This window comes from Lacerta agilis, chromosome 8 (genome assembly GCF_009819535.1).
Source record: "Lacerta agilis isolate rLacAgi1 chromosome 8, rLacAgi1.pri, whole genome shotgun sequence".
NCBI lineage: Eukaryota > Metazoa > Chordata > Lepidosauria > Squamata > Lacertidae > Lacerta > Lacerta agilis.
The window spans coordinates 9616335-9633705 of NC_046319.1; the positions used below are offsets into that span (position 1 = coordinate 9616335).

A 17371-nucleotide genomic window follows, 5' to 3' on the forward strand; every position below is an offset into this window, starting at 1 on the left:
CCTGTAAGGGGGGAGTGGGGGTGAAGGGACAACGGAGCCGGGCTTCGGGGACATGCCCCAACCGGGATGCAAATGCGGCGACAAAGCCCGCGGTGAGCGTCTAAGTTCTACCTGTGAAGAATAGAGCTAAAGGAACCCGGTGGTCGTGAGTAAAGAATCTGATCAGAAACTGTGCTTTTGGAACGATCCGGGGGGAAGGAGAAAGGCAGCCTGCCTCCCTCCCTTCGAGCTGAAGAATGTAACCAATTTGAGTGATTACTGCTACAGAACCGGTTACAACGTATTTAAAATTGACACATGAGACTGGCAAACTCTTTTTTCGGGAAGCTAACTAGAGGAAAATATCTCCATTTAAAGTTGCGGTATTTGCGCTCCAGCTCAGAAAAATGGCGACGAACGAAGAGGGGAGTAGAAATATAACACCCACTTCCTCCTCCTCTGCCAGTATGCTGGGCTTTGTCCTTGAACTGGTATTGAACTCTGGACTAACGGATGAACAGAGACTCACTGCCTTGAAGGTGGAACTGCTTTATAGAAAAGTCAAAGTCTTGTGTGGGGGTCTGAAAGGGAACCAATTGCCCACAGGGGAGGCTTTTAAAACTTTTGACACTTTGGAAGAATGCCTTGCCAATGAGCTGAGAGGGTGGATGGAAAGATGGAGAGAAATGAGTGAGCTACTTCGGAGAAGAAATTCGCTTTTGGGGGGTGGCAGCCCCAAGGCGACGTCAAGATTTTTTATATCCAGTCCCCGAGGTGTGAGCTCGGGGGCCAGGGACAGAGAATTAAGGTATCTACAAGAAGAAAAGGAATGTTACAAAGAACCGAAGAAGCTGAGAGATGATGAGATGGACACCTCTGAACTCGTGGCAAGGAGAGGTCTGGACTGTGCCTGGATCTGTGGACGTTGGGAGAGGGAAGTTATATGGATGTTCAGTGCTGATGCCACTAGGAGAAGAATAATGGACAGAGGGGGTGTGGGGTGAAGCATTAAATAAAACTTAAAGTAGCCTGATATGGCAAATTGAAATTGGAGGGTGAACACTGTCAACAATATTTTGTTATACTTTTATTTGAACATGAAAGGAGATATTTCAAGTTTTTATGTTATTAGCAGCAATCTTAAGGATAGAAGAGATAGACTTGATGTGAATGATTTGTGAAGATTTGTGAAGGTGGAGTATAAGTAAAGTGAATTTAAGTGGATTAAGTTTATGGATTAAGAGGAGTAAGATTAAGATGTAGATTAAGATAAGAAATCGATAAGATTAAATTAAGAAGAATTATGATGAGGTATCATTAGGGTGATGCATTCTTAGTAAAATGTTGAAAAGATAATTGAACGTAATTATATAAGTGAATTTAATTTCTTTTTTCTTTTTTCAGGAGAAATGGTTATAAAATAGATTAAGGATATAAACTCGAAGGTGAAAAGGCAGGGGAAGTCAATGGTCAAGATATGGAAATAGAATTTTTTTTTTTATTTTTTTTAGAAAGATGCTATAAGAAACTTGACATTGTTTGTATTTGTTATATTTGTTTTGCATTTGTTTAATTGTAGGTGTGGGTGTGGGTATATGTTGTTATAGAAAAATGCCAATAAATTCTTATAAAAAAAAAAAAAAAAAGATATGGATTATCATAAAAGGAGGAAACAACAGGACCCACAAAGGGGAGGAGGGAAGTCCTAAGGGATTCCTTGGAATCTTGTTTTTATGTTGTATGTTGGATATGTTGCTGTAAAACCCAAAAAAACAAATAAATATATTTATTTTTAAAAGGATTAATGGACGTACAATTAGAAAAGGATTGGGGAAGATTACTCCAATATGATCACTTCGGTGAGACCGTAACATGTACAAAGACAGAAAGACACAGTCTCACCCACGACAGAAGAATCGCTGATTAAAATATTGGACTTGGCTGATGGCTTAAGCTAATACGTTTAATTCGAGAAAAATCATTACTAATGTTTGTTAAGGATTGGAAATTTCTTAGGGACTTTTTCCGGGAAAGAGAAAACGAAATATATGGATTTGATGATAATAATAAAAAAATGCTGGCTTATACCTGTAGAAGATAGAATGGTTGGATTTTGGAGAATGAATATCATATGCAGCTGCAGAGAGCTGGAAGTCCTTTCATTATTATCTTTCTTTAGTTTTGTTTTTCTTTTTCCCCCCTTCTCTCTCGCTTTCTCCTCCTTTAGATTTCTCCGTTTCTTGTATTTCCTTCTTTCTGACTTTGTCTTTTTTTGGATTAAGTAGTTGTTTTATCTCAATACAGTCTTACCTTGGAAGTTGAACGGAATCCGTTCCGAAAGTCCATTTGACTTCCAAAACCAAGCCGTGGCTTCCGATTGGCTGCAGGAAACTGCTGCAGCCAATCAGAAGCCGTGCCAGACGTTCAGGTTCCAAAGAACGTTCACAAACCAGAACACAAATTTCCGGGTTTGCGGCGTTTGGGAGCCAAAACGTACGATTCACAAGACGTCCGGGATCCAAGGTACGACTGTATATTATAAAAATACACTTTGTAATGGGTATGTATGTAGGAGGGGTGGGGAAGGACCCTCCCGCAGGATCTGTGGACCAAGTTTGCATAGGGAAGGATGCTTCCGGCCTCGCACACAGCAGGACCCGCCTTCCCGGCCCCGGGGAGCAATACCTGGTCCCTGTTCCACGACGAGCTGGAGCACCGGCGCGAGACCCCCATGCAGAAGCAGCGCAGGCAGCCTTCGGGGTTTGCGTGGCTCAGGTGGAACGAGCCCGTGGCACATTCGTTGCACGACTGTCCCATGACGTTGGGCTAGGGAGAAAGAGAGGGGGAAGGAGGAGAGGGCGTTGCAGCATCAGGACGAGAAAAGGAGATGGATCCGATATTGCATGGCCTACTACGCATCCAGACCATCAGCTCGGGAGACTCAAGCCTTTGGCTGTGTGTTGCTGTGGGTGCAGTGCGTGGGTGGGTGGAGTTTTGCTGAACTAACTCTCTCATAAAGGTAAAGGGACCCCTGATAATTAGGTCCAGTCGCGGACGACTCTGGGGTTGCGGCGCTCATCTCGCTTTATTGGCCGAGGGAGCCAGCGTACAGCTTCCCGGTCATGTTGCCAGCATGACTAAGCCGCTTCTGGAGAACCAGAGCAGCGCACAGAAACGCCGTTTGCCTTCCCGCCGGAGCGGTACCTATTTATTTACTTGCACTTCGTGCTTTCAAACTGCTAGGTTGGCAGGAGCAGGGACCGAGCAACGGGAGCTCACCCTGTTGCGGGGATTCGAACCGCCAACCTTCTGATCGGCAAGCCCTAGGCACTGTGGTTTAACCCACAGCGCCACCCGCGTCCCATCGAGCTCTCTCATAGATGCACCAATAGTCAGCAGTGCATAGCATAATAAATGCTGTTCAGCCCAGCTGAGGGTCATATTTTCTAGGCTGTGCTAATATGTCACAAAAGAGTACAACTTAAAAGCCTTGTCATCGCCTCATTGGCCTGCCAAAGCAAAGGGAGGACGTCAATGACCCAGGCTCTCTGGCAGGTGACGTCATTGCTTCTGCTCAGAAAAAAGGAGTCTGGGAGCTTTATGCTCCTCGATTCCTGCTGTACCTTGGTTCCCAAATGGCATGACTGCCGAACAAATCAGCTCCCGAACACCACAGACCAAGAAGTGTACCGGTTTGCAAAAGTTTTTCAGAAGCCGAACATCCGGCGCAGCTTCTGATTGAGTGCAGGAAGCCAATCGGAAGCCGCGCCTTGGTTTTCGAAAAGTTTCGGGAGTCGAACGGACTACCAGAACGGATTAAGGTCGAGAACCAAGGTTCCACTGTACTTCTGAAATAATCTCATGCTGACAACAGAAGCTCAGCAGCTGGGCAGGTGTCCTCAGAGCTCCCCTTGAAATTTAATTTATGAATTCATTTATCATGGCAAAAACCCAGCCGTTGACCCCACAGATCTGGGGCCTTCCCATTCGCAAAAGGCGAATGAGGGGATAACAAGGCTTTCAAGTTTCACCGTTTTGTCTAATCTTGCCACGCCTAACCCAGGGGAGTCTTGGCTGCTGCACCTCCAAGCGATGGGCTGGCTTACCTTGCACTGGCAAGCGCTATCTGACACTTCGCTGCTCCCTCTCTTGTCGCACTCGATGAAGCTCTGCCCTACACAAGGAGTAAAGAGAGGTTGAGAGGGACAAACCCATGCAGGGAAATGTATTTTCTCCACCGTGGCCTAGCAAAAACCCAGCGTAAGGTCTAACTCAGTCCAGAGGAGCTTCCTTTTATTTCTACTTAAATCATCCTGATGCGCAGAACCACTAGGACTAGAATCTTCGTGCGGCAGAGCAGCTGCTTTGCATGCAAAAGGCTGCAGGTTCAATCCTGAGTGTCTCTAGGCAGGGCTGCGCAAAGACCTTCCCAAGTCCAAAACCTCGAAAAGCTGCAGCCGGTCAGTGTAGAAAGGCAAAACCAGCAGGAGAAAGGAAGTAAAACAAGAAAGGAGGTAAGAATCGTCTGAGAAGAGAATTTGGAAGAGCCGAAGTGCAAGGAGGAAGCCAAAGAGAAAGGGTGCAAAGAGCAAGCGGGCGGGTGACAGAGGGACTGGACTCTCCTAGAAGTGGGTCAGACTAGATGACTCTTGGAGGCCCCTTTCCAGCTCTGCAATTCCGTGTGAAAGAAAGGAGGTGGCGACAGTTACAGGAAACGAGAAAGTGTTGGAATGATTTACTAAAGATGAAGAAGTTAAATCGGTTATGACTCAATGGGCAAGAGACTTTGGGTACAAAAGACAGTTTGCAGCATGGGGAAAATTATGGAGAGAGGTTTTGAAATTTACAGTGTGTTATACGTTAAAAGAAAATTATATGGAAATGATGTATCGCTAGTATTTAACTCCGAGTAAATTAGCAAAGATATACAGGACAAGTTCAAATGTTAGTTGGAAATGTCAGGAAAAGGAAGGCACCTTTTATTGTATGTGGTGGGACTGTAAAGTACCGGTAATAAAGGAATTATAGGAAATGATATACAATGAATTGAAAAAAATGTTGAAATAATTTTTGTTAAAAGACCAGAAGCCTTTTTTAAGGAACTGTAGGGGCAGAGTTACCAAAGGAACTGAAAAGATTGTTTCTACAGCAGCTACAAGGATGCTTCTAGCCCAGGGTTGGAAAGACGACAAGATTCCTACCAGGGTGGGCTGGCAGATGAAATTATTGGACTATGCAGAGGTGGCAAGATTAACTGGGGAAATCAGAAACAAGGAAGATCAAAACTTCAATAAAGAATGGGACAAATTTATATTATATTTGCAAGACCACTGTAAACACCTGAACGCTTCGGCAGGTTTTAAATAACTCTTCCGATGTTACATAGATTTTGGAGATAATGGAGGATTGTAAATTAGATGGAATTATAATGTGCAGTTTAAAAAAGTTACTCAGAGAAGCCATGGAGGGGAGAAGTCTTGAGTTTCAGAAGAATCTTGTGTAATTCTTATTATTTGTGATTGCAATTGTGAACGAAGGTGTAAAATCAAATAAAAACTTTTTTTTTAAAGAAAAAGACAGCGAGGCTTTTTGGGGGGGGGGTAAGAAAATGCAAACGTAATAGCGATGACGACTTGCCCTCTGGTGGAGTATCAACTTCAGGCCTAGGGGGGAACCCTGGAAATCAGAGAGAGAGAGAAAGCAACCATCAAAAGGGTTCAAACGTTTGGCCAGCAATATGTGAAATATTGGCTTATGTGTACCAGGTGGGGAGAGAGAAGCAGGCCAACACTTCAGAGTTGTGAGATGCGGCAAGATGGTAGCGCTATTAAACTTAGATTGAATGTGACAATGTGGTTCCCACATTTGTGCTCGGAAGTCAGAGGTAGGCCTCAAACCTAGCTGAAGATTGATTGACTGTACTTCTATGCCGCTTTGCATTCAAATGAATCTCAAAGCGGCTTACAACCAATAAATAACCATAACAAAACATACTAGCGCATCGTGAATACAACACACGTCGGATAAAATAAATCACAGATAATCAGTGAAACAGCTTCAATCTATAAAAAAGTAACCAAACAGCAACTAAAAAAATAAGCCAAACCTCACAATTACGGCAAGTCAGGTGATTTTAACAAATCAATGCGGCATTTAGAATCTATAAAACGATATTAAAAACATTAGCAAAACAGCAACTAAAAATATAATCCAGGCACTAAATTCAGCCACACAATCTCTGCACCCCCATGACTCAGAACTTTTCACTCTGTTCAGTTCATTAAACAGTTCATTAAAATACACATAAATGCACGTAATGCCTATTGTTAAGATAGCTCTTAAGCTAGGAGCCAAAGGCATAAAGCTGCTTCCTTTGTTCCTCCTTAAACCAGCCCTTGATTCAAAACAATGAGGACTAGAAACTTGCTTTAGTTTCAATTTTTAAAAAGACCACAGCTCAGTGGCACTGCACCTGCTTTGCATGCAGAAGGTCCCAGGTTTCATCTCCCAGTAGGGTTGAGAGAGACTCCCTGCCTCAAACCCTGGAGAGCTGCGGCTGCTGCCAGTCAGAGTTGGCAGTACTGAGCTGGATGGATCAAGGGTCTGACTCTGGACGAGGTTCCCCTGAGAAGATCTGAAAGCTTGTCCTGACCGGCCTGTGCCCTCATTAGCAGAATAAGCTTCATCAGGACATGGGTGCTTGAGCTGAGATTCCTGCATTGCAGGGGGCTGGACTAGATGACCCTTGGGTCCCTTCCAACTCTACAATTTCTATGATTCTAGGACAGATTGTGAATGGAAAACAACAGGCGCATTGCTTCTCTCCTTTGGGGGAGGAGGCAGTCCGCAATCTCCTTTGGCCAATTTTCCCCTCTCTGCTCCGTGGCACAATCCTATGCAGGCTTACTCAGAAGGAAGTCTCAGCAGGTTGTTCCCAACGGAGTCCTACTCAGAGTAGACCCACTGAAGTAAAGGGGCCTAAGTTAGCCATGCCCCTTCATTTCAATGGATCCAGTGCTAGAGACAACCGGCAGTTATTCAAAGCTGAGTTTCCGCAGCTTTTGCCCTAACAGCGTGACTCTGGAGTCAAACCTGAACTGCGTGTGTTCAAAGGTTTTACTCACCAATCCTCACACATTTTCCTCGTGGCTGGATGGGGTCTCCTTTGAAGCCAGGAGCACATCTAGGGGGGGGGGAAATATGTTACGTTGGAACTTTATCCTCCTGATGGGGGTCAGTGTCCCCCGCAAGTCACTTTGTGGCCCAGGGTAGGAAACATCTCTGCCCCCTCCCCAACATTGCTGGAATCTAACTCCCATCAGCCCCAACAGTCAGCATGCCCAATGGTCAGGGATGGTGGCAGTATTGTAGCGTACTAGCATGTGGAGGACGTGAGGTGACCCAGCCCTGTATTTTAAACACAAGGTAAAGTTATGATGGTGGTAGCCAGAAGCAGTAAAGGCAAGTGATGGCCTAGTTCAGGGATGGGAAACATCTGTGTCCCTCCAGATGTTATGGGACTCCCAACTCCCATCAGCCACAGCAGCCAACATGGCCAAAGGTGAGGGGTGATGATGGGAGTCCCATAACATCTGGAGGGACATACCGTATTTTTTGCTCCATAAGACGCACTTTTTTCCTCCTAAAAAGTAAGGGGAAATACCTGTGCGTCTTATGGAGCGAATGGTGGTCCCTGGAGCTGAATTGCCCAGGGGCCAAAAGCAAATTGTGCTTTTTATTTTACAAAGAGAAAAGGGAGTGTTGAAAGGACCCGCTCAGCAGCTGATCAGCAAGAGATCGGGAGAGAGATAAGAGTCCCGGCTCCCTTTCAGCCCCGCCCTCCTTTGTTGAATGTGCTGCAGAGGGAGGTTGTTTGTTTCCCCAGGACATGTGACTGGCTGATTAGATTATCTGTCTGAAAACAGTAGAAATGGCTCCCTTTCCTTAGGATTTTTCAGAAATGTGAGTTAAACCCCATAAAAATGGGGCTTTTCCTCTTTGCTTTTCCCCCTTTGCAAAAGGAGCTTTGCTTTTCCCCCTTTGCAAAAAAAGCTGCAAAACCTTTAGCTGATCCTCAAAAAAAAAAAAAAAAAAACCCTAGGGCTTTTTCCTTTGCAAAAAAAGCTGCAAAACTTTTAGCTGATTCTCAAAAAAGGCCTTTTGCCTTTGCAAAAACAGCAGCAAAACCTTTAGCTGATCCTCCAAAAAACAACAACCCCAAAACCCCAGGGCTTTTCCCTTTGCAAAAAAAAGCTGCAAAACTTTTAGCTGATCCTCAAAAACAAAACAAAAAACAAAACAAAACAGGGCTTTTAGAGGAGGAAAACCAGAAAAATATTTTTTTTTCTTGTTTCCTCCTCTAAAAATGAGGTGCGCCCTATGGTCCGGAGCGTCCTATGGAGCGAAAAATACGGTGCCTCTTTCATTCAAGCATTAAAAGAAGGCAGAGTGGCAATGGAGGTAGCAGTGGGCGGTGAAGGCAAGTGACGGTCCAGTTCAGGGATGGGGAACCTGTAGCCCTCCAGGTGTTGTTAAGACTCCCCCAACTGATACCTGATCCCTGTGTTTAAAAAAGGCAAAGTGGTGATGGAGGTAGCCAGGGGCAGTGAAGGCAAGTGACGGTCCAGTTCAGGGATGGAGAGCTTGTGGTTCTCCAGAAATTGCTAGACTCCTAACTCCCAACAGCACCAGCCAGCCTGGCCTATATTCAGGGATGATGACTAGCATGATGGCATGCTGGGGGCAGCAAAGGCAAGTGATGGTCCAGTTCAGGGATTGTGGTTCTCGAGAAACTGCTGGACTCCCAATTCTCAGCAGCTCCAACATACAGTTCGAAACTGCAACAAAGGAGCCCACTCACTTTTCGCAGCGACGCCCGGTGTAGCCTGGGGCGCAGGCATCGCAGGTGGCCTGCCCGTCTGTGTCCAGGAAGCAGGACTCTGAAAACCTGAAAGGAGAAGAGGGCAACGTCACCATGGGCACCACGGTCCCTCTGCCCCAGAACAGGCCGACGCTGGGAACGTATGCCTCTGGGTGCATGGTTGGCAGGGCCCATATCGGCCTGGATCGTGGGCGAGGGCAGCTTCCCAGTTGTGGACTGAGTGGGACGTGTCAGTGGCCAATTCATTGCTGCCTTGCTTATCAATATTTGCACATATTTCAATGCCACCATCATTAAAATATATATTTCATATCTATGTATCTGTCTATTTGCCTGCCTGTCTAATATACCTACCTACCTGTACTCTTATTTGCTTTCCTCATCAATTGATCATCTATCTATCTACCTAAGCTACTTACCTGCTCACCCTGTTTACCTATCTCATGACGGTAAAGAGCATAAAATCCACGATAAAAATACGTTCGTAAAACAAACACGAAATGTATCACAAAAGATCACACAGATACATCCAACACAGCTCAATTTCAGGAAAAGCCAGGTGTGTTTTAAGCAGGCACCTGAACGCCAGCACTGCAGGTGCCTGCCTGAGGTTCACCAGGACCACGTTCCAATGGGCTAGTGCCACGACACTAAAAGCCCTGGTATTGGTGAATGCAAGATGGACGCACATGGCACAACTAAAGGCAGGAGGGCTGTTCCTTTCAGGAGGATTGAATTGCCCAGAAAAAGACATACCGTGGTACCTTGGTTCTCAAACGCCTTGGTACTCAAACACCTTGGTTCCTAAATGCCGAAAACCTGGAAATAAGTGTTCCAGTTTTCGAACGTTTTTCAGAAGCGGCTGTCGGCTATTGTTTCCGGGGCGCCTGCACCATTCAGAAGCTGCGCCTTGGTTTTCGAACATTTCAGAAGTCAAACCAACTTCCAGAACGGATTAAGTTTGGCGCTTTTGTTCTTGCTATTTATTTTGTGTTTTTGTTTTTGAGGCTTTTTCGGTTCATTTGTTTTTGTGACTGTGTAGAACCCAGTTCAGCTATTGAACTGATTGATTGATTGATTGATTGTGTGACTGCGGAAATGGATAAAAGCCCCCCACACAAACAATGACTATCATCAGTGCAGGTAAGAAAAAAATAATAATTTTAATTTACAATACTGCCTTACTTATTTTACAGTACAGTACACTGATTATTGCTTTCATTTTATGGATCAATGGTTAGAGAATAAAATTCATGTTAAATTGCTGTTTGAGGGGTTGTTTTTAAAAGTCTGGAACGGATTAATCCATTTTGCATTACTTTCTATGGAAAAGCACACCTTGGTTTTGGAACGCTTTGGTTTTGGAACAGACTTCCAGAACGGATTAAGTTTGAGAACCAAGGTACCACTGTACAAGACAAGGTGGATATGGACTCACCGGGCCATCGCCCTTCCCTGCAGGCTCAATGTTTGCTTTCAGGGCAGCAGGAAAAGTGCTGGAACACCCACCCCCGGAAGCTGTGCATCTTGGTCCTTTCCTAATCTCCTTCCCGCAAAGCCTGCCAAGTCCTCAGAGGGCAGGTGGCTGCCAATGTCCTGCAGGACGGACCCTGAGGACGATAACCCACAATGCAAAGACCCTTGGCTCACTCACCTGCGGGGGGCTTCGGTGTACGGGCAGGGGCACGGCCGGCAGGCTGTTGGGGTGCCCTTGGTGGCATCTCCAAAGAAACCCGGCTTACACTTGTTGCACTGGGGCCCCTCGGTGTGGTGCTGGCAGTTCTGCGGGGCGGGGGGAGAAGAGGTAGGAGAAGAGACCAAAGGAAGAGGGAGGTGATGGGCAGGGCACAGTCTTCCTCAAATCCCTCCCCCCACCAGCCAACCCACTTCGCGCCCCTCCTCCGGGGGCCGTCGCCACCCCCGCCACCAGTTGGCAAGCTTACCAGGCAGTAGCCAGAGAACGGGTCGCAGGTGCTGGAGTGCCCGTTGCAGTTGCAGCCAGAGCACGTGCCCAGGTACGGCCCGCCGGGCACTCGCTTGAAGTGGGCCTCGCAGCGCTCACATGAAAGGCCAGCGTACCCAGCAGGGCACCTGCAGAGAGACGAGCAGGAGGTGAAGACAGCGGCGGAGAGAGGCAGGTTTATGGGCTGCCGACTCTCTGTAAGGCAGGCTGCAGAGGCGACGAACTCAGCCTGCATGTCGCATGTGCAGAAGACGCATGGCTCAGTGCTAGAGCAGCTGCTTGGCATGCGGAAGGCCCCAGGTTCCCAACGGCAGCATCTCCAGGCAGGGCTAGGAGGAGACCCTTGCCGGGAACCCTGCAGAGCAGCTGCTGCCAACCAGTGCGGACAATACTGAGCTATGGATGGAGTGAGGATGTGACTTGCGACTCAGATCCTAATGTCAGCAGGTTACTTTCAGTGAGGCTACCTGTGAAGGTGACCCGGAAACTACAACTAATGCAGAATGCGGCAGCTAGACTGGGTCCTGAAAGATCTTAATTGGCTCCCAGTACGTTTCCAAGCACAATTCAAAGTGTTGGTGCTGACCTTGAAAGCCCTAAATGGCCTCGGCCCAATATACCTGAAGGAGCGTCTCCACCCCCATCATTCAGCCTGGACGCTGAAGTCCAGCGCCAAGGGCCTTCTGGCGGTTCCCTCGCTGCGAGAAGCGAAGCTACAGGGAACCAGGCAGAGGGCCTTCTCGGTAGTGGCGCCCGCCCTGTGGAACGCCCTCCCATCAGATGTCAAGGAAATAAACAACTATCTGACTTTTAGAAGACATCTGAAGGCAGCCCTGTTTAGGGAAGTTTTTAACGTTTTATGTTTTATTGTGCTTTTAATATTCTGTTGGGAGCCGCCCAGAGTGGCTGGGGAAACACAGCCAGATGGGAGGGGTATAAATAAATAAATAAATTATTATTATTATTATTATTATTATTATTATTATCCTCATCATCATCTTCATCCTCATCATCATTAGCATCATTATAGGCCTCCTCTGAGCAGGACTGAATTGGACACAGCCCAAAGACACAGGGGCCGCAGCTGGCCGGCTCGAGACCCCCCCCCCTTCCCTGCCCAGAGGCACCCTGGATGTCGGCAGGCGCCCCCATCGCTGGCACACCTGCATTCCTCCACGCCATGTGCCAGGCCCAAGCCGGTGACCTCTGTGGTGGTCGTGTCCATGACGATGTCACTCAGCCCCACACTGGCCATCCGGTTGTCATAGACGGTCTGGATCATAACCGCCTCCAGGTTCTGGAGGGTGAGCAGCAGTTCCTCACGGCTGACGGAGGCTCCCGATTCCTTCTCCCAGTGCTCCTGCAGAGGGGGACACCCGGCGGGTGAAGAAAGGGCTAAGCAAAAGCCGCAGGAGAAATCCCCTTATTGCGTTGGCTGCCCCAAGAGCGCTTGAGAAGAAGGCCACAAATCTTGTGACTGTTAATGTTTTAAAGAAATGGTCTATTAAAAAAAACCAACACATACCACTTCACATCATAAACATCTATATGGAAAATATGAGGCGAGACCCTTTTTGGACTGCAGTGGACCCTCTGGATACGAATTTAATTCGTTCTGGGGGTCCGTGCGCACCCCAAAAAATCCACATCCAGAGGCACCACTTCTGTGCATACGCACAGCGCGATAGAGCACTTCTGCACATGTGGCGAAACCTGGAAAAACACTTCCGGGTTTGCCGCTTCCGCAACCCAAAGTTTGCGTTACTCAAGAGTAACGTAACCCGAGGGTCTACTGTATTTGAAGAACGGCTATGGTCAAATGAAAATTGAATTATGAATTACGAGCAGCGAAACGAAGTACCGTCATCTAAAGCGGTAGGTATGAGGTGGGAATAAAAACGTCATGGAAGTAAAGGTGGGAACTCAAAATTCAAGGAAAAACATACGTTGAAACAGAAGCAAACTTGTAAAACCTGTGAAAATCAATAAAAAAAATTATGTCTATACGAAAGAAAAAACAATAAAAGTACAAAATAAATAAGGGTAATGTTGCTTCTACCCACCCAACCCAGCTTGGCTCACTTGCTTGAGTCGCCTTAAAGTTCAATGTGACGGGGCAGTTATGAGTATTTGCCTCTGAGGGGCAGGGAGAGATCTGGATTCAAATCCTTGCTCAGGCAAGAATCTTGTGCTGGGCAGAGCCGGCTCTCTCTCTCTCCTGGCCCAGCCTACTTCCCAGGGCTGTTGAGAGCCCTCCCCGTTCCAGCCGCACTCACCTCGGTGAACTGGACCTGCCGCTGGTTCACCACCGAGGGCTGGGTGGGCACGTGCACGCGGTAGATCAACTTCTGCCCGTTCCCCACGATCACGACGTTGGGTTTCTGCACAGGCTCCGATTGGCCCCTGGCCAGGCCATAGCGCACCTTGAAGCGCAGGAAACCTCCATAGGAGTCCACCTGCAGGCAGAACAGAGGGGGGGGAGGTCAGGAGGGGGCAACCCAAATGTAGACCCTGGCCCTCCAACCCACCCCCATAAATCCATTTGCCCATTCAGCAGCAATGTGAGCTGGGAGCCTTTCTTGGATGAGTGCAGTGATGTCTTGGGGGGGGGGGGGGAGAGAAAGTTAAATCCTGAAAGAAGAGAGCCATAATTATAGGGACAGAACTACCTAAATCGTAGAGAAATTTATTCATGTATGCTACTACAGCAGTAAGGGACGCGGGTGGCGCTGTGGGTTAAACCACAGAGACTAGGGCTTGCCGATCAGAAGGTTGGTGGTTCGAATCCCAGTGACGGGGTGAGCTTCCGTTACTCGGTCCCTGCTCCTGCCAACCTAGCAATTCGAAAGCATGTCAAAATGCAAGTAGATAAATAGGTACCGCTCCAGCGGGAAGGTAAACGGCGTTTCCGTGCGCTGCTCTGGTTCGCCAGAAGCGGCTTAGTCATGCTGGCCACATGACCCGGAAGCTGTACGCCGGCTCCCTCGGCCAGTAACGCGAGATGGGTGCCGCAACCCCAGAGTCGGACACGACTGGACCTAATGGTCAGGGGTCCCTTTACCTTTACTTTATTACAGCAGTAAGAATGTTCCTCGCACCAAAATGGAAAGAATAGAAGACCCAGCAAAGGAAGAATGGATACAAAAACTTATGGAATAAGGGATTTATGAAAAGGTGAAATGAACCATGGAAAGAGAAGAAAGGAAGCCATTGATATTTTAAGGATGTTTAAACGAGTATTTTACTCATCCCACACCGTGGTTTGGCTTAGTTACATGGTTAGATAGTTACAATGGAAGAAGAAGAAGAAGAAGAAGAAGAAGAAGAAGAAGAAGAAGAAGAAGAAGAAGAAGAAGAGTTTGGATTTGATATCCCGCTTTTCACTACCCGAAGGAGTCTCAAAGCGGCTAACATTCCCCTTTCCCTTCCTCCCCCACAACAAACACTCTGTGAGGTGAGTGGGGCTGAGAGACTTCAAAGAAGTGTGACTAGCCCAAGGTCACCCAGCAGCTGCATGTGGAGGAGCGGAGATACGAACCCGGTTCCCCAGATTACAAGTCTACCGTTCTTAACCACTACACCACACTGGCTCTGGATGGAATGGTCTCTGGGGTGGGGTGCACATTTTTATTCTTATTTATGTATGATTATTACTTTGTCAAAATAAACAATAATAAAACAAATACAAAAAAGCAAAATAAAGGCAGCTAATCCTGTTCTTAAAACTGGCCTATCATCCAGCGCCATGGGGAATAGAACTCGCTCCTCTCACCTTGTTCCCCAGGAACTGCCCGGGGAGCATCCAGAAAGAGTCGTGTACCAGGAAACGGCGGGAGAGATCGACCAGCTGGAACTCCTGCAACCCGGGGTCAATCTGCAGCTGGGTCGAGGAGAGTGGCGGCGTTCCGGGCTGAGAGGGCGTTGTCACGTTCACCCCTGGGGAAGAAAGGATCCCGGGGTAAGTGACATAGGAATGGCAGGGGGCTGTCGCAGGGCACCTGGTTGGCCTATGTGAGGCCAGGACACTGGGCAAGGTGGGTCCCCTCCCCCAGGGCCCGATCCAGCAGGGTTCTTCAGAGGCCCATTAATGCCACCGGGTATACTCCGAGGAAAACTTAGCGGAAGGCCACCTCAAAACCCAAAGCCCTCCCCCCTTGCCCTGTTATAAGAATTCTAAGGTCCCAAATATAAAATGAACGTTCATAAATGTACAAGGCAAACACATACACAAGTATATAAACCACGTGTCTGAAATAGCACAGGAGAGCAATCCTGAAGCCATTTGGATTCTCCCAAACCATTTTGAACTCAAATATTTCTCTATAGGGAGGGAGGAAATGGGAAAGTCTCTCCCTCATCTTTTGTTTACCTGTCTTAAGGGCATATTTCTATTATTATTATTATTATTATTATTATTATTATTATTATTATTATTATTATTATTTGTACCCCAACCATCTGGCTAGGTCCCCCCAAGCCACTCTGGGTGGCTTTGAACAAATATTAAAATACATTAATTTGTGCGTGAACAGGGTGAGCCTGTGACCTGAATTCAGGAATTCAGGTATTTACCATCACAAACAAAAGGCCAGGCTGCTCAGGTAAAGCAATCAGTGACCATTAACAGATATCCTGGCCAACAGGATGTCTGCTGGAGACAGCCTCTTGTGTTGTAATTCTGCTGTAGACCACCCCCTTCTGTGATGCATGTATGATGTTTTGGGGGGTGGTCTTCGGCTACAGGGCGGGCAATTTCAAAAGTCTATATAGGGACTTGCACACCATTGTTCTGGGTTCTTCCTCCCTCCTGCATGTGCTGAGTGAGGACCCTGTTGCAACAGTTGAATAAAGATCAGGCTCACTAGCCGCTTTGCTTCTCAATATTCTCTGGTTGGCCTCTGTTATTTTCTCCTACCGATAGGGAACCCACTTAAGGACTCCATACGGGCTCCTGGATACCCCAAAAGGGAAAAGGAGCAGGGTTTTTTTCTTATAACACCCCCCAACCCACTTACCTTTGAAGTTGTCGGGCGTGTCAAAGCGAAGGCGGATCTGGTTGCGGTGCCGGCTAGTGCCACGGCAAGATTTGGTGATGCCAAAACAAAAGCAGGGGAAACACTGGGAGGTCTCCTCGTTGTGGAAGTGTCCTTCTGGGCAAGGTCCTGGGGTGGGGGGCGAAAGAGGAGGGTGTTAAGGATCCAGGGTAATGGATAGACATGCCAGCAGGTTTTTTAAAGAAGATTTCACTGATGTACATCAAACAAATCTATACAGCAGCACAGTATACGCAGGAGAGAGCTAAAATTACCGTATTTTTCGCTCCATAAGATGCACCTTTTCCCTCCTAAAAACTAAGGGAAAATGTCTAGGCGTCTTATGGATCCCTCTAAAAAATATTTCTGGCAATAGGAAGGTGACTTTTGTGTATGTATTGAATATTAACATACCATTAGAAAGAAACATAAGACTAAATTGGATGTAACAAGACCTGTGTGGGAAAAAGAAGGGTTAAGATAAAGGAACAAAGAGTACAAACGGAAGTCAAATCTATTTATTTGTTGTAATTTCAATGTAGATTTCTTTTCTTCTTCTTTTCCTTCCCCTCCCTTCTCCCTCCTCCCTCCTCCTCCTCCCCCCTTCCCTCTTTACTCTCTTCTTTTTGTTTTTCGGCTCCTTTTTAGGACTATTCTTTTAGTATTGTTAAATTATGTATGGGCTGTATGTAGAAGTGTGTGTGTTTTGAAATCATCATGTGTTTTGTTGAGTCATGTATATGATGTGTGATTTTGCTGTTTAATAAAATAATTTTTTTTAAAAAAAATTTTTTTTTTCTTGTTTTCCTCCTCTAAAAACCAAAGTGCGCCCTATGGTCCGGTGCGCCCCATGGAGCGAAAAATATGGTAGGTTGGGACAGTACTGAAGGCCAGTAGGAAAATGTCATTTCAAGAGGGAGTCCTGTGAGTCTGTGTTTGTTGCATGTACACTAGTGGCCAAAATTGTGGAAACCTTTCGGGAAAAGTGTATTTCCGAGGTTTGATGGCTCATAACACCACTTTCTTTTGGAGTAATACCATAAAATTATATATCAATGGAAAGATAATTTAATGAAGAATGTAATGCAACAATGTTTGTTCAGTTATCTATATTCTATCAAAAGCTATAGCCAAATAACCAGAAAAAGGAGTGTTTAGAGTTTAGAGTGTTTAGATCATTAAGTTATCATTTCCACTGATATATAATTTTATGGTATTTCATAGATCTGTAGGCTTGGAAGGAGCCACAAAGGTAATCTAATCTAATCTAATCTAATCCCCTGCAATGCAGGAAACATTCGTGGGGCTCAAACCCACAACCCTGAGATTAAGAGTCTCGAGACTGAGGTTCTGGCAGCCAGCAGCATCTATGTCAAGAGTTTCTGAGAGTGTAAGCCTTTCATAACAACATTAAGAGCTTGCTGGATCAGGCCAATGATCCCATCCACACAGGACCCGAGTGCGAGAGCAACGCCTGCGGTTTCTGGCACCTGAGATTCAGAAGTAGTGCTGCGC

At 46.6% G+C, this 17371-nt stretch overlaps 1 protein-coding gene across 1 annotated transcript in view; it reads right to left on the bottom strand.

The window, feature by feature from the left end:
- Nucleotides 1–17371, bottom strand: part of HSPG2 (heparan sulfate proteoglycan 2) — a 216363-nt gene that overhangs the window by 110738 nt on the left and 88254 nt on the right. Inside the window, exons 15-24 of the mRNA XM_033159394.1 lie at nucleotides 15839–15985; nucleotides 14596–14759; nucleotides 13100–13279; nucleotides 11987–12183; nucleotides 10804–10951; nucleotides 10515–10642; nucleotides 8840–8926; nucleotides 7104–7162; nucleotides 4086–4153; nucleotides 2665–2805 (exon numbers count right to left, since the gene is read on the bottom strand). Coding sequence (XP_033015285.1) covers nucleotides 2665–2805; nucleotides 4086–4153; nucleotides 7104–7162; nucleotides 8840–8926; nucleotides 10515–10642; nucleotides 10804–10951; nucleotides 11987–12183; nucleotides 13100–13279; nucleotides 14596–14759; nucleotides 15839–15985 — 1319 coding nt within the window. The remainder of the gene's footprint in view (nucleotides 1–2664; nucleotides 2806–4085; nucleotides 4154–7103; nucleotides 7163–8839; nucleotides 8927–10514; nucleotides 10643–10803; nucleotides 10952–11986; nucleotides 12184–13099; nucleotides 13280–14595; nucleotides 14760–15838; nucleotides 15986–17371) is intronic.